This window comes from Oncorhynchus mykiss, chromosome 13 (assembly GCF_013265735.2).
Source record: "Oncorhynchus mykiss isolate Arlee chromosome 13, USDA_OmykA_1.1, whole genome shotgun sequence".
NCBI lineage: Eukaryota > Metazoa > Chordata > Actinopteri > Salmoniformes > Salmonidae > Oncorhynchus > Oncorhynchus mykiss.
In genome coordinates, this window is record NC_048577.1 from 16,082,289 (window position 1) to 16,096,570 (window position 14,282).

Below are 14,282 nucleotides of genomic sequence, written 5' to 3' on the forward strand. Positions count from 1 at the left end.
CACACGCACACTACTTACGTGATTGTATCCTTTCAGTTACTCTACTAGACCACCTCCCCTATCTGACTTCATGGTCACATGTTGTTCACAGTCACTAATGAGCCATTGACCCAAAATGGCATGTTTGATTCCCATGTCCTCCTGTGTCTTCCCAGGGTATACTGGGCTCAGGCTTTGCCCTGAAGGTCCAGGAGCAGCACAGACAGAAGCACTTTGAGAAGAGGAGGAACCCAGCCGCTTGTCTCATCCAGGTAAAGGCAAATTGTTGTATCTATCACAGGCTACGTCCAAAACGGGACCCTATTCCCTATATAGTGCACTACTTTTGACCCAAGCCCTATGGGCCCTGGTCAAAAATAGTGTACTATGAAGGAAATAGGGTGCCATTTGGGACATAGCCTCATTACTTCAATACTGCTATTTGTACTATAGTCACTTTAATGGTATTGTCAATTCAAATTGCCATTGGGATATGAATACATCATTATAGATTTTTGTGCCAGAGATAAATACTCATTGTCTCTCGTTGATTGAATCAATGGTTTACCTTACTGTTGCAAAGTATGGTGACGTTGAAACTAAAAGTAATGTTGTTGTTATCCAGTCTCTATTTTTTCCCCCCTCACAAACACTCCAAACATGCCCAGGAACCAGCATGTAGGGTAACCTCCTCTAACCCCAGGTTCTCCATTGCTTCCGAGCTAGGTTCTGTCCATTCTCCCCAATTCCTAACACTCTACCCACAAGAGTGGCAGGCAAGCTTAAGCTGTTAGCTATCCTTCCCTGCATCCCTCGTCTTCCTCTTTTCCTTCCTGTTTGTGACCTCACCTTGTGGTTTCCTTTGTGTATCCCTCTATCCCTCGCTTCCTCTCCTGCCTTCCTCCTCCTCTACCGTCTTCGCTTTCTCCTCTTACCTTGCTTCTCCTCTTCTCCTCCTTACCCTACCCCCCTCGCCAACTTCTTCTTCCTCCTCTACCTCCTTTCCCCTCCTCTTCCTCCCCTTCAACTATCCTCCTCTCCATCCTGCCACCGCACCAGGCTGCGTGGCGCTACTACTCCACCGACTACTCTACCAGGCCGTATCTAGGCGCCACGTGGCGTTACCACGTGAGCCTCCTGCCCTCCCAGCCCCACAGGCATGTAATGTACCCCCATCGTGCCTGGCCTCCGAACTCAGCCCATGCACAGAACGTGTCACTCACGCGTGACCTTTGACCCGTGATTGCTTTGTTGTGTTTTTTTTATCACTAATCAAGAGTTTTTCCCCCATTTTTTTTATTCCTCTGTTTGTTCTTTCTTTTTCTTCTTTTTTGTTTTTGTTTTGTCTCTTTTCTCTCTTTTGTCTCTTTTTTCTTTTCCTCCACCTGTGTTTCTGTGTGTTCTGCATGCAGTGTGTTTGGCGTAGTTATGCGGCTGATGAGAACTCGGTTTCCATTGCTACCTGGAAGCCTCATTTGAAGGCGTTGCATACCTGCAGCCCTACAAAGTAGGTACAACGTTGGCAGCTGGTGTCTGAGTTTGGTGTCTGTGCCCCTGTTAAGCAGTCTTTTCCCTTCTCTTTTTCCAATTAAGTATTTCTGTTAACTTTCCTCTTCTTTTCTAGCCTGGTCCCAGATCTGTTTGGCACGTTTGGTGTGACAATGGCCGTAGGTGTTGGCAAGACAGCACAAACTGATCTAGGACCATGCTACTTATTTTCTACTAGTCTCCTCTACCTCTCTACCTCAAGTTCTATTTCACTTATGTACTTCCTGCTTTTCTGTGAATGAATACATTTATATTTTTATAATTTGTCTTATGTTATTATAAGTAAATCATTCACAGCCATCAAAAGACCAATATTGTCCAGGTTCCTTTTCATCCAAACTGTAGTGAACTCAAGAACTCAAGAAATATGACTAAAAACCAATAATGTAGACAATACCCCAGTGCACCTCTATCCTGCTGACACAACAAGCATTCATATCTCCCAATATATGCTCAAACCATCAGTCTAACAGTTTAAGGTAGCGTTCTCAATGACACCCCATTCCCTATGTAGTGCACTACTTTTGATCAGGCCCTAGTCAAAAGTAGTACACTACATGGGGAAAAGGGTGCCATTTGGAACTTAGGCACACACAGTTAGCTAAGATTCACTGAATACTTGAGATTGTCTGCACTCCACTTTCAACTGAGGCAGTGAATTTAGCGATCGTCCACCACGGCCCAATCCATTTCTGACGATAATCAGCGTCTAAATGATCCATTTACACGCTGAGGCCTTATTGAATGTGTGGCCACTTCTCCGTCTCTCGTCTCATTGGACTGGCACTGTGCTGGAATAGCCTTGTGTGATTGGGAGATCTGGAGTGCCTGTATTGGTATTATCTGCCAATAGCGTTTCAAGACTGGTAAATGTGCAGATGGAATGTTGTGGAACCTGGAGATATTGGAGAATCCATCTGCTACATGCTTTACTGACAGATAGACAACACACACACACACACACACACACACACACACACACACACACACACACACACACACACACACACACACACACACACACACACACACACACTGATGACTCACACCTGTCTACACACTGCTAGCGCGTTTGCCTGGATAGTTACACTGCATTGAAATGCATGTGTGTGTGTGTGTCTTGAGTCTTGTTTCTGTTTAGTCTGGTGACATCCTTGTCATTTGCTCTGCCTCAAATCCTCAGCATCTCTTTTGATGACGACCCGTCGAGCTCATCTCGCTCCTCGCTGTTGCATTAGATAAAGTTTGCGATGAAGACTTTGCTAAATATTTCCTCACTTTCTCCCCTCTCCCCTCTCTCACTTCTCAACCTGAAGGAAGGACCAGGGTGAATCGTCCACAAGGTGCGTACCTCCTACTTGTTCTGTGTATCTACTTGACGCACAGATCCACACGCACCACTACCACCGGTGTACGTCTTAACCCTGTGTGTTGGGGGTCACGTCTTCCCTACTGCCTGTATGGAGTACACTGATGGCAAGTCGCTCTGGATAAGATCGTCTGCTCTGCCAAATGACCAAAATGGAAATGCCAATGCTTTCAGACGCTATTCAGAACTGTGTGGGTGTGTCCCAAACGTCTCTCTCCATCCATAGGACATTGGTCAAAGGTAGTGCACTATAAAGGGAGGAGGGTGTCATTTGGGACTTACTGTGTATTGCTGCTGAAAGTGCCAATATGCAGTCTGGAGACCTATTGCAGAGAAAGATAGCTAGTTAAGAGTTGTTGGCCCTAGCTCTTAACTTAATGGATCTATTTATAGAAACAGCCAGCAGTTCATTACTTAGTCATTATTTACCTCTCCTTTGGGCCTCTCCCCCCTCTTTCTTCAGTGTTTATCTTTCTTTCACTCCTTTTATTATTCTTTCTTCCCTCTCGCTCTCCATCTCTTTATTCCTCCCACTACCCTATTCTCTCTCAGCTCTTGTCCTTTCATTCCCTCTCTCTCTCTCACTCTCTCTCTCTTTCTTTCTTTCTTTCTTTCTTTCTTCCTCTCCTTCATCCCTTTCTCTCACTACATCTCTCCGTACCTAAGGTGTTCTTCAGGAAGGAAATGATTGCAGTCGTTTCTCTCTCGCTCTCTCTCTAAAATTAAAAAATAATTGTGTTTATTGCAGTCGTGTGTTGTGTGTGTATTTCAGCATAACAGGATTTGAGTGACACAGCCACTGAATTACAGAGTGAAGATAGAAGAGGGAGAGAACACTGTCTTTCTCTCTGTCCCCTCTCTATTTCTCTCTGTCTTTATCTCTCTCTGTCTTTCTCTCTCTCCCCTCTCTCTATTTCTCGCTGTCTTTCTCTCTCTATTTCTCTCTGTCTTTATCTCTCTCTGTCTTTCTCTCTCTCCCCTCTCTCTATTTCTCTCTGTCTTTCTCTATTTCTCTCTCTTTCTCTCTCTCTCTGTGTGTCTCTCTATGTGTGTCTCTCTCTGTGTCTCTCTCTCTCTCTTTCCCCTCTCTCTGTCTTTCTCTCTCTCCCCTCTCTCTGTCTTTCTCTCTCTCTCTGTGGGAGCTTGAAGTGATGTAATATGTTGCTTTAGCTGTCGTTACACAACAGTAGGTAAAGCAAAATGCGTGTGTCTTTAAAGTGAAAAACAGAATTAAAAACCTGAGGGCCACTAAAACATTTGTCTGTGTCGAGAATGTACTTATTTTTTATCGGAGATTTCCAAACTAAGTGTAAAACGTCAACAGAATACCAGAAAAAAATAAAACCTTTCAGTGTTGCCTAGTGTTGAGAGGGTGAGGACAGAATCCATCCCACGCAAACCCAAACACTTGAAAAGCATGTCGGTAGAAAAGGAGAGACAGAGGGAGGGAGAGAGCGAGAATGAGAGAGAACAAAGCTCCAGCATCCTCCACCTATTGAATTCAATTCACAACCCTTCTCATGGTCAAGGGCTCCACCTCAAAACTGCAGGAGAAAAATAAATAAATAACAATACATTTCTGAGTGTCATTGAACCAGGTGCCGATGGCCCTGAAAGCCTACTGGTGCCCGACAGGTTGCCTGTTCTAAAAGTTTACCGTCCTCCACACATATGACTCAGCGCCCTTTTCTCTCTCTCTCTCTCTCTTTCTCTCTCTCTCTCGCTCCCCCTCTCTCCCCGTCTTTCTCTCCCTGTCTCTCCCTCTTTCTCTCTCTTTTTCCCTCCCTGTCTCTCCTTCTCTCTCCCCCTCCCTCACCCTCTCTCTCTCTCTCTCTCAGCCAGCTGAATTAGTATGGTTAAATGAGAGACATGGACAGGAGTGGGGCTGAATGATCAAATGATAGGCCTTTTAAAAACGCTGTCATACCTAGGCTCTTCATTTTCTCTCTCCACTGAGCTCAATTAGCTTTGAAACACGCTCTTTCTAAATGTCAGCAAGTGGTTGACAACGTATAGTGGTTCTACAGTATCTCTGGTCACGCTTTAGTTTTGTGCAATTGAAGCCGAGTGATCATGCTGTGCTTATAAAGCCTTCATATACATGACATAAAGGACTATGTCATCTGTCATAAGTTATATAAACATCCATAAACTATACAGTACATAGACATTAATACACTTAGTTTGAGGTGGCGATTGTATAGATTAGATTTCATAAACATTCACATGCAGACATGAAGGCATGTGACATCTTTACAGAAGTATACATAGACATTCATAGAAGCTACATTCATAACCTATACAAAGATGTTCACATACAGTACCAGTCAAAAGTTTGGACACACCTACTCATTCAAGGGTTTTCCTTTATTTTTTTTTCTACATTGTAGAATAATAGTGAAGACATCAACACTATGAAATAACACATATGGAATCATGTAGTAAACAAAAAAGTGTTAAACAAATCTAAATATATTTTAGATTTGAGATTCTTCCCTTTGCCTTGATGACAGCTTTGCACACTCTTGACATTCTCTCAACCAGCTTCACCTGGAATGCTTTTCCAACAGTCTTGAAGGAGTTCCCACATATGCTGAACACTTGTTGGCTGCTTTTCCTTCCCTCTGTGATCCAACTCATCCCAAACCATCTCAATTGGGTTGAGGTCAGGTGATTGTGGAGGCCAGGTCATCTGATGCAGCACTCCATCACTCTCCATCTTGGTCAAATAGCCTTTACACAGCCTTGGCTTGGGTCATTGTCCTGTTGAAAAACATATAGTCTCACTAAGTGCAAACCAGATGGGATGGCGTATCACTGCAGAATGCTGTGGTAGCCATGCTGGTTAAGTGTGCCTTGAATTCTAAATAAATCACTGACAGTGTCACCAGCAAAGTACCATCACACCTCCTCCTCCATGCTTCACAGTGGGAGCCACATATGTGGAGATCATCCGTTCACCTACTCTGCGTCTCACAAAGACATGGCGGTTGGAACCAGAAATCTCAAACATTGCCCGTGTTTGTTGGCCCAAGCAAGTCTTCTTCTTATTAGTGTCCTTTAGTTGAGGTGATTTGACCATGAAGGCCTGATTCACGCAGTCTCCTCTGAACAGTTGATGTTGAGATGTGTCTGTTACTTGAACTTTGTGAAGCATTTATTTGGGCTGCAATTTCTGAGGCTCTAATGAACGTATCCTCTGCAGCAGAGGAAACTCTGGGTCTTTCTTTCTTTTGGCAGTCCTCATGAGAGCTAGTTTCATCATACCGCTTGATGGTTTCTGCGACTGCACTTGAAGAAACTTTCAAAGTTCTTAAAATGTTCCATATTGACTGACCTTCATGTCTTAGAGTAATGATGGATTGCCATTTCTCTTTCCTTATTTGAGCTGTTCTTGCCATAATAAGTACTTGGTCTTTTACCAAATAGGGGTATCTTCTGTATACCAACCCTACCTTGTTACAACACAACTGATTGTCTCAAATGCATTAAGAGGGAAAGAATTCCACAAATTAACTTTTAGCAAGGCACACCTGTTAATTGGAATACATTCCAAGTGACCACCTCATGATGCTAGTTGAGAGAATGCCAAGAGTATGCAAAGCTGTCATCAAGGCAAAGAGTGGCTACTTTGAGGAAACTCAAATGTCAAATATATTATACACTTTTTTGGTTAGTACATGATTCCTTCCATGTGTTGTTTCATAGTTTTGTAAATATGAAAAATAAAGAAAAACCCTTGAATGAGTAGGTGTCCAAACTTTTGAACTGTACATTATAAACATATATATTTGCTTACCGTATCTCTTTCCTCTGGTTTGTAGTAAGGTTCTCAGTAGTAAGCAGACGTTACTGAGGAGGTGTACCCTACGGAAACATACTAGGTACCCCCCCCCCCCCCCCCCTGCCCGCCTGTATTCATTACTATTTTGGGAATGACTATGAATTTATTATTGATGCATGGATTCGAAATCCGAGAGAAACTTGGTGGTTTTCAAAATGGCCGCATATGGGTTCTGGGAGTTCTCTGAGTATCTGAGTTACCTTTGCAACAATGTTGAGCTGCTTTTGGACAGTGCCCGAAACTGCTGCCTGTTGTCTTATGACTTGAACCACTTCTCCTACTGTAGACTAACTCGTATTACTCAAACCACCCTGCATACCACTGCTGGCTTGCTTCTGAAGCTAAGCAGGGTTGGTCCTGGTCAGCTCCTGGATGGGAGACCAGATGCTGCTGGAAGTGGTGTTGGAGGGCCAGTAGGAGGCACTCTTTCCTCTGGTCTAAAAAAAATGCCCCATGGCAGTGATTGGGGACAATGCCCTGTGTAGAGTGCCATCTTTCGGATGGGACATTAAACGGGTGTCCTGACTCTCTGAGGTCATTTAAGATCCCATGGCACTTATTGTAAGAGTAGGGGTGTTAACCCTGGTGTCCTGGCTAAATTCCCAATCTGGCCCTCAAACCATCATGGTCACCTAATAATCCCCAGTTTACAATTGGCTCATTCATCCCCCTCCTCTCCCCTGTAACTATTCCCCAGGTCGTTGCTGCAAATGAGAATGTGTGTTCTCAGTCAACTTACCTGGTAAAATAAAAAATAAATTCTACAATTCTGACTGTACAACAGCTATTTGGTAAGGTCTTAAAAACAGGTAACCCAAAATCTGGTAACCCAAAACAAAACTGATATGCTTTTAAAAAAAAAAAAATTAAATTTATTTTATTTATTTTTTTTACCCCTTTTTCTCCCCAATTTCGTGGTATCCAATTGTTGTAGTAGCTTGTCTCATTGCTACAACTCCCGTACGGGCTCGGGAGAGACGAAGGTTGAATGTCATGCGTCCTCCGATACACAACCCAACCAGCCGTACTGCTTCTTAACACAGCGCGCGTCCAACCCGGAAGCCAGCCGCACCAATGTGTCGGAGGCTACACCGTGCACCCAGCAACCTTGGCTAGCGCGCACTGCGCCCGGCCCGCCACAGGAGTCGCTGGTGCGCGATGAGACAAGGAGATCCCTACCAACCAATCCCTCCCTAACCCGGACGACGCTAGGCCAATTGTGCGTCGCCCCACGGACCTCCCGGTCGCGGCCGGTTACGACAGAGCCTGGGCGCAAACCCAGGGACTCTGATGGCACAGCTGGCGCTGCAGTACAGCGCCCTTAACCACTGCGCCACCCGGGAGGCCCAGATATGCTTTCTAACTGGTTTATTGTGATATTTCACCATCAACTGCAATCTTTCTGGAAGTTTTATCAACTACTCTTGCCTCTTACCTCACTTCCTGTCATTCACACCATTCACACTCATATCACCAAAACGTGAAAGACACAATGATTTCATCAACAGTCACGTTAACATTTACAATGACCACCAAAACAGTCACGGTTAGATTGGATATAGCTTCCTACCCTTTGCCCGCTGCCTGTCCTCTGCACGGCCCCTCCACTGCCACTGCATGTTGTCACTTGGAAACCCTGTACACAGCATTGTCCATCCTCTGACCTCAGCACTCCACCGTGTGCGCCTCACCATTTCAGCAGTCCCTCCTTGGATATTAGACCCCATGAATAGTTCATCACAAAGGTTCATGAAATCATCACTTCACCCTATTCCCTTGGTGGTTTTGGTTAGCCATGATACAAGATCCTCCCCAGCACAAACTCCTATTGTACCTCTTCTATGGTAGCTCCTCCAATGGGGACTCTGCCAGTCCGAGAGACAGGGATTGGCCAGCTGAGGTCACATGTTTAGGAGTGAGCTGAGTGCTATAAAGAATCATAATTGCATACTAACCTGCTGAAGCATTTTGCCTGCTGTGCGCTTGTATTTTGGATAATAGGCTGCAGTGCATGCTGGTCTATGAATAGACCCATCAAGCTAACCTAATTTAAATGCCTTGTTCTCCAGTGAAGCAACCAATAATTGGGTAAACGAATGAACAAACTCATGAAATGGTGAAAGACTCCTGTAAAAAGTCTCCAATCAATTGCATTTTGTTTTAATTGTTCCCGACCCCGAACCTGTGCTTGATCTTGATACAGTACGTGTGTATATCTTTGTTCCACTAACACCATTCCTTTCTCTCTCTCTCCATCCCTCCACACCATCCTCCCCTTTCTCCTTCCATCGCTCCATCCCCATGACAGTCAGAAGCTGAGTTTCAAAGACCGTGTCCGGATGGCGAGCCCCAGGGGGCAGAGTATTAAGAGCCGGCAGACGTCGGTGAGCGACCGGCGGTCCCCGGGGACTGAGGCTGGGGGTACGGAGGGCACCAGCCCTGCCAAGGTCCAGAAGAGCTGGAGCTTCAACGACCGCACCCGCTTCAGACCCTCCCTCCGCCTCAAGATCCAATCACGCTCCACTGCCGATGGTGAGAAGAACTAATGAATTGTTGTGATTGGTCAATAGTTGGATTTGGGCGTTTAGTGTAAGAGATGGGTTGATTGGTACCATGTTATTTCCCTTGCCTTTATACCAAAATGGTAATCTTGCCCTGATACTTTCTACACATGTTATCATCTTTAGAATGATATCTCATGATATCTTTAGATATACTTAGATCACTGGTGAGCTACATTGACTTAAAACCACACTCTTAATGTCATGCTAGCTTTCACTCCCTTTCCCTAAGTTCTCTGGCTGGGCGCTCTGTGCTAGCCTATGAAGGATTACTCCTAGACCGCCAGTCTTATGGGCAGACCAGACCAGAGCTGGCACAGACCATAGAGCCCAGCGGGAGGAATGTTAATGCCTGTTTGCAGTGCGCTGGTTTGGGCTAGTGGGGCTGGCCGGCCTGGCTTGGTTATGGCTGGAGCTCTGAACCGTGCTCTGGATGGTGGGTGGGAAGGGAAGGGAACGGGTATGCTGTAGATTAGCAGCCTTAGGGGGCTAGCAGAGGCTGCAGTGCTGCTTTATCCAGCCTAGCCAGCTGGCTGAGGAAGGCAGGGTAACAGCCACAGTGACCAGGTAGCTAGGTCAAATGGAACACCAGCTAAATTCTAGAATGAAGTAGGTCTATACCAATAGTGGACTACAATAACACTATTACCATAATAACACTATTACCAGCACATTATGTTGAGGATGGATAGAAATGGAATAGGGGATTTATCCAGATGAATCTGGTCTAAGAGACGTTTTGGATAAAGTGAGGACTACTGACTATACTGTATATGACACTGACCTTACACAACCGTACAATAATCATGTTGTATATGGTAAATGGATTGTTGCATATACAGTATGCCAGATGGATTAAATGGCTTTGCCAAGAACCAGCTACAGCACTTTCTGAAATAATGAGAGCAGAGATTGATGCTGGCTGACACACACACACACCAATCCTCCAAAGGCTTGCCTTGTAACATTACAAATAGCATTAACCTGGGGTCATAAAAAGTTTTCTATTGGTCAGGGGGAAATTTGTTTGATCTGCACTCTACCACTTCTAACCCCTGGCCCGCTTTGGTGTGCTTTATGTCGTAACTCAGGCCACTCATAAACTATACTGTGGACTCTTTTGTGAAAACAAGAATTTTTCCATTTTTTTTCTCTCTCTCTCTCTGTCTCTCTCTCTCTGTCTCTCTCTCTCTCTCTCCCTCCCTCCCTCCCTCCCTCCCTCCCTCCCTCCCTCCCTCTCTCTCTCTCTCTCTCTCTCTCCAGTAGCTGTGCGTGGGTAAAATCCCTGTGGAAGCCAAGCCAGTAAAAACATATTACAACCAATGTTGGGATGATTGCGTTGTTTGCTCTACAACCCATTCGTTCATACGTTGCCGTGATATACAATAAGGCATAAATTCAACTACACGTACATTTGTTTCATCACAAAACCGGAGAGCAACGTCGGGCCGGGGGAAGTCCACAAAGCAAATGTTGCATGTAATGAACAGTTATATGACCTGCAACCAGTGGTGTAAAGTACTTAAAATATAATACTTTTTCCTCAAAAGTACTCATATTTTGAATGCTTAGCAGGATAGGAAAATTGTGAAATTCACACACTTATCAGGAGAACACGTGGTCATCCCTACTGTCTCTGGGGTGGCAGACTCACTAAGCACAAATGCATCTTTTATAAATTATGTCTGAGTGTCGGAGTGTGCCCCTGGCTATCCATACATTTGAATACTTTTACTGAAGTAGTATTTTAGTGGGTGACTTTCACTTTTACTTGAGTAACTTTCTATTACGGTATCTTTACTTTTACTCAAGTATGATTTAGAAGTCAACACAAAGACAACAGGAGCATTGCCTCTGCTATTTCAACACCATTCCAACTTAAACATTTAATCAACAAGGCTAAATACAGTATGCTTTTTTGAATACACTGAAAACAAATGGTACAAATGTGTGTGTGTGTGTGTGTGTGTGTGTGTGTGTGTGTGTGTGTGTGTGTGTGTGTGTGTGTGTGTGTGTGTGTGTGTGTGTGTGTGTGTGTGTGTGTGTGTGTGTGTGTGTGTGTGTGTGTGTGTGGGTGTGTGTGTGTGTGTAAGTAAGTAAGTAAGTAAGTAAGTAAGTAAGTAAGTAAGTAAGTAGGTAAGTAAGTAAGTAGGTAAGTAAGTAAGTAAGTAAGTAAGTAAGTAAGTAAGTAAGTAAGTAAGTAAGTAAGTAAGTAAGTAAGTAAGTAAGTAAGTAAGTAAGTAGGTAAGTAAGTAAGTAGGTAAGTAAGTAAGTAGGTAAGTAAGTAAGTAAGTAGGTAAGTAAGTAAGTAAGTAGGTAAGTAAGTAAGTAGGTAAGTAAGTAAGTAAGTAAGTAGGTAAGTAGGTAAGTAAGTAGGTAAGTAAGTAAGTAATTAAGTAAGTAAGTAAGTAGGTAAGTAGGTAAGTAAGTAGGTAAGTAAGTAAGTAAGTAAGTAAGTAAGTAGGTAAGTAAGTAAGTAAGTAGGTAAGTAAGTAAGTAAGTAAGTAAGTAAGTAAGTAAGTAAGTAAGTAAGTAAGTAAGTAAGTAAGTAAGTAAGTAAGTAAGTAAGTAAGTAAGTAAGTAGGTAAGTAAGTAAGTAAGTAAGTAAGTAAGTAAGTAAGTAAGTAAGTAAGTAGGTAAGTAAGTAAGTAAGTAAGTAAGTAAGTAAGTAAGTAAGTAATTAAGTAAGTAAAAAGTAGAAGTTTGGACTCACCCTACTTGTAGACTAGCTGAAAACCGATGCCATCCTCCTCTCTTTCATGTTGGTTAAACGGTCTGTGGCTCTGTCATATAGTACACGTTTAGTTTTTGTTGTCATAGGCTACCTAGTTAAAACGCTTGTTAGCCTAACTTCCTCGCATGGGCAACAATGAACCAGCGAAGTTAGCTGGCTACTTAACGTCAGCCTACAATTTGCCCAGCGTCTTCCGGGTTAGGCCGCCATTGTAAATAATAATTTGTTCTTAACTGACTTGCCAAGTTAAATAAAGGTTCAATAGATATACTGCCACAACATGTCATACTCTTTTGGTCCACACAGCATCAGATAGATGGGCTACACATACTGAGACAGAAGGGCTCTGTTTCCCTCGCTCTGATGATTTCTCCGGTGAGATTCAGCCACTTGCGAATTGATGGAAAACCATTAAAACACAGAGAGACAAAATATATGGTTTTTTTTGTAAAATATTTGGGAAAGCCTGGCTCCCCTTGGCATCAATGCGCACCACTGTCTCTCTCCCTCCCCTTCTTCCCTCTCTCCCTCCCCTTCTTCCCTCTCTCCCTCCCCTTCTTCCCTCTCCCCTTCCTTCCCTCCATCTCTCTTTCTTTCTGTCTCCGTCATAAAAATAATGAAGGTATGTTATAACTCAAACTCTCTTTCCCTCCATCTCTCTCTCTCTCTCTAGCTGACTCTAACATGACCACTGAGGATGGGTTCGGTGATGACAAGGGGTGTCACTGTGAGATCTCTGTGGAGGACCTGCTGCCTTCCGTCAAGTCTGTCATCCGAGCCGTCAGGTGAGACACACGCACGCACGCTCGCTCGCTCACTCACTCACTCACTCACACACAAACACACCTGCTGCCCTCACTCAAGTATGTCATCAGAGCCTTAGTGTGACCTTTTTCTTCTTATTGTAACCTCCGAACTCTTTCCCCTAATCCATACCGTGAGAGGCAGCTTCAAAATCTCTCTTACTTCCCGCCATGGTTTTAGCCAGTGGATACATTACTACATGTCTTTTCCATCAGTCTTACCACTTTGATCCTCACATTGGGCAGTAAGGGCCTCTCATATTCAACCTCTTCCGCTGTATGGGGCCCACAGGTGTATGTACTAAGCTCCCCTCTACACTCTCTCAAAGGGCTAGATTTACGTGCTACACAGCTCAGGTAAACAGTGAGGTAAAGACTGATTTTACCTCAGATCTTTCGCAACTTCACAGGAATATTTTCTTTTGAACTATGAAATGATTTTCCAGATGAGCGGTCATGTATTTATGTTGAGAAAGAAGAGCTGTTTCTGCTGTTGCTATTGGATAGTTTTAGATCTCAGTACCTTGGCGTGTGTTACTCGAGGTCAATGTCCTTCTTTGTTTGAGGACTCCCTCTTATGGCAGATTGACGAACTGCATTGAGATTCCCTCCTATGCTGGATCGCTTTCATTAGGACAAACCGTAGCGAAAATTTTCTCAACGGGAAATAAAAACGAGCGTTTCTTGTTAGACACGTTCACGTAGTCCCTACCTGTTTCAGGCAATGTTCTTTCATCTGGTATTTAATGAACATGATCTGGTCCATCCAGGATAATGAAGTTCCACGTGGCAAAGAAGAAGTTTAAGGAGACGTTGCGTCCGTATGATGTGAAGGACGTCATAGAGCAGTACTCCGCCGGACACCTGGACATGCTGTGTCGCATCAAGAGTCTGCAGACACGGTGAGAACAATAATGCACTGTCACGCATGGACAAAGTGCTCACAAAGTCACACTCTCTAACTTAGACCTTCCAATAAAATGCATGAAAAAGCTTAGCTAGCAGCTGTTTGCCCATGTGTATTCACTGCTTAGCCACTAATGTAAGCAGTATGTCTTTGTCTTCATGTGAGTGTGCATATGTTCGAGTCTGTGTGCATACATTCATATTTATGTGTGTGTGTGTGTGTGTGTGTGCGCGTGCGTGTGTGTGTCCTCACTTTCCCCCACAGGCTGGACATGATAGTGGGGCCCCAGCCCCTGAGCAGCCGAGCCAAGACCTTTTCCTCTCCCTCCCTGCCCATGTATTACAGCCAGGGCAGAAAGAACTCCACGCAGGGGTCAGAGTTAACCCCCTCACGCCCCTCACACACACCTCTCACGCACTCCTCTCCTCAGATCCTCTTGACTTTCTCCTCATTCCCTGCATGTGGACTAGCTGATTGTTTGCAAGAAGAAACACTGCATGGTTTTCAAATCGCAAATATCTTCCTTACCTGTCTAGG

The 14,282-nt window shown here is 44.2% G+C and overlaps 1 protein-coding gene across 5 annotated transcripts in view; it reads left to right on the forward strand.

Moving 5' to 3' along the window:
* The window catches only part of LOC110485768 (potassium voltage-gated channel subfamily KQT member 5), a 138,165-nt gene that overhangs the window by 116,433 nt on the left and 7,450 nt on the right, over window positions 1-14,282 (forward strand). Inside the window, exons 7-14 of one of the 5 annotated variants that reach the window (XM_036940424.1) lie at window positions 156-251; window positions 1,392-1,486; window positions 2,844-2,870; window positions 6,721-6,780; window positions 9,049-9,272; window positions 12,709-12,820; window positions 13,609-13,740; window positions 14,010-14,117. In XM_036940424.1, coding sequence (XP_036796319.1) covers window positions 156-251; window positions 1,392-1,486; window positions 2,844-2,870; window positions 6,721-6,780; window positions 9,049-9,272; window positions 12,709-12,820; window positions 13,609-13,740; window positions 14,010-14,117 — 854 coding nt within the window. Of the gene's footprint in view, window positions 1-155; window positions 252-1,038; window positions 1,141-1,391; window positions 1,487-2,843; window positions 2,871-6,720; window positions 6,781-9,048; window positions 9,273-12,708; window positions 12,821-13,608; window positions 13,741-14,009; window positions 14,118-14,282 lie in introns of all 5 variants that reach the window. The other 4 variants (XM_021556927.2, XM_036940425.1, XM_021556928.2 and 1 more) reach the window with 4 other exon arrangements.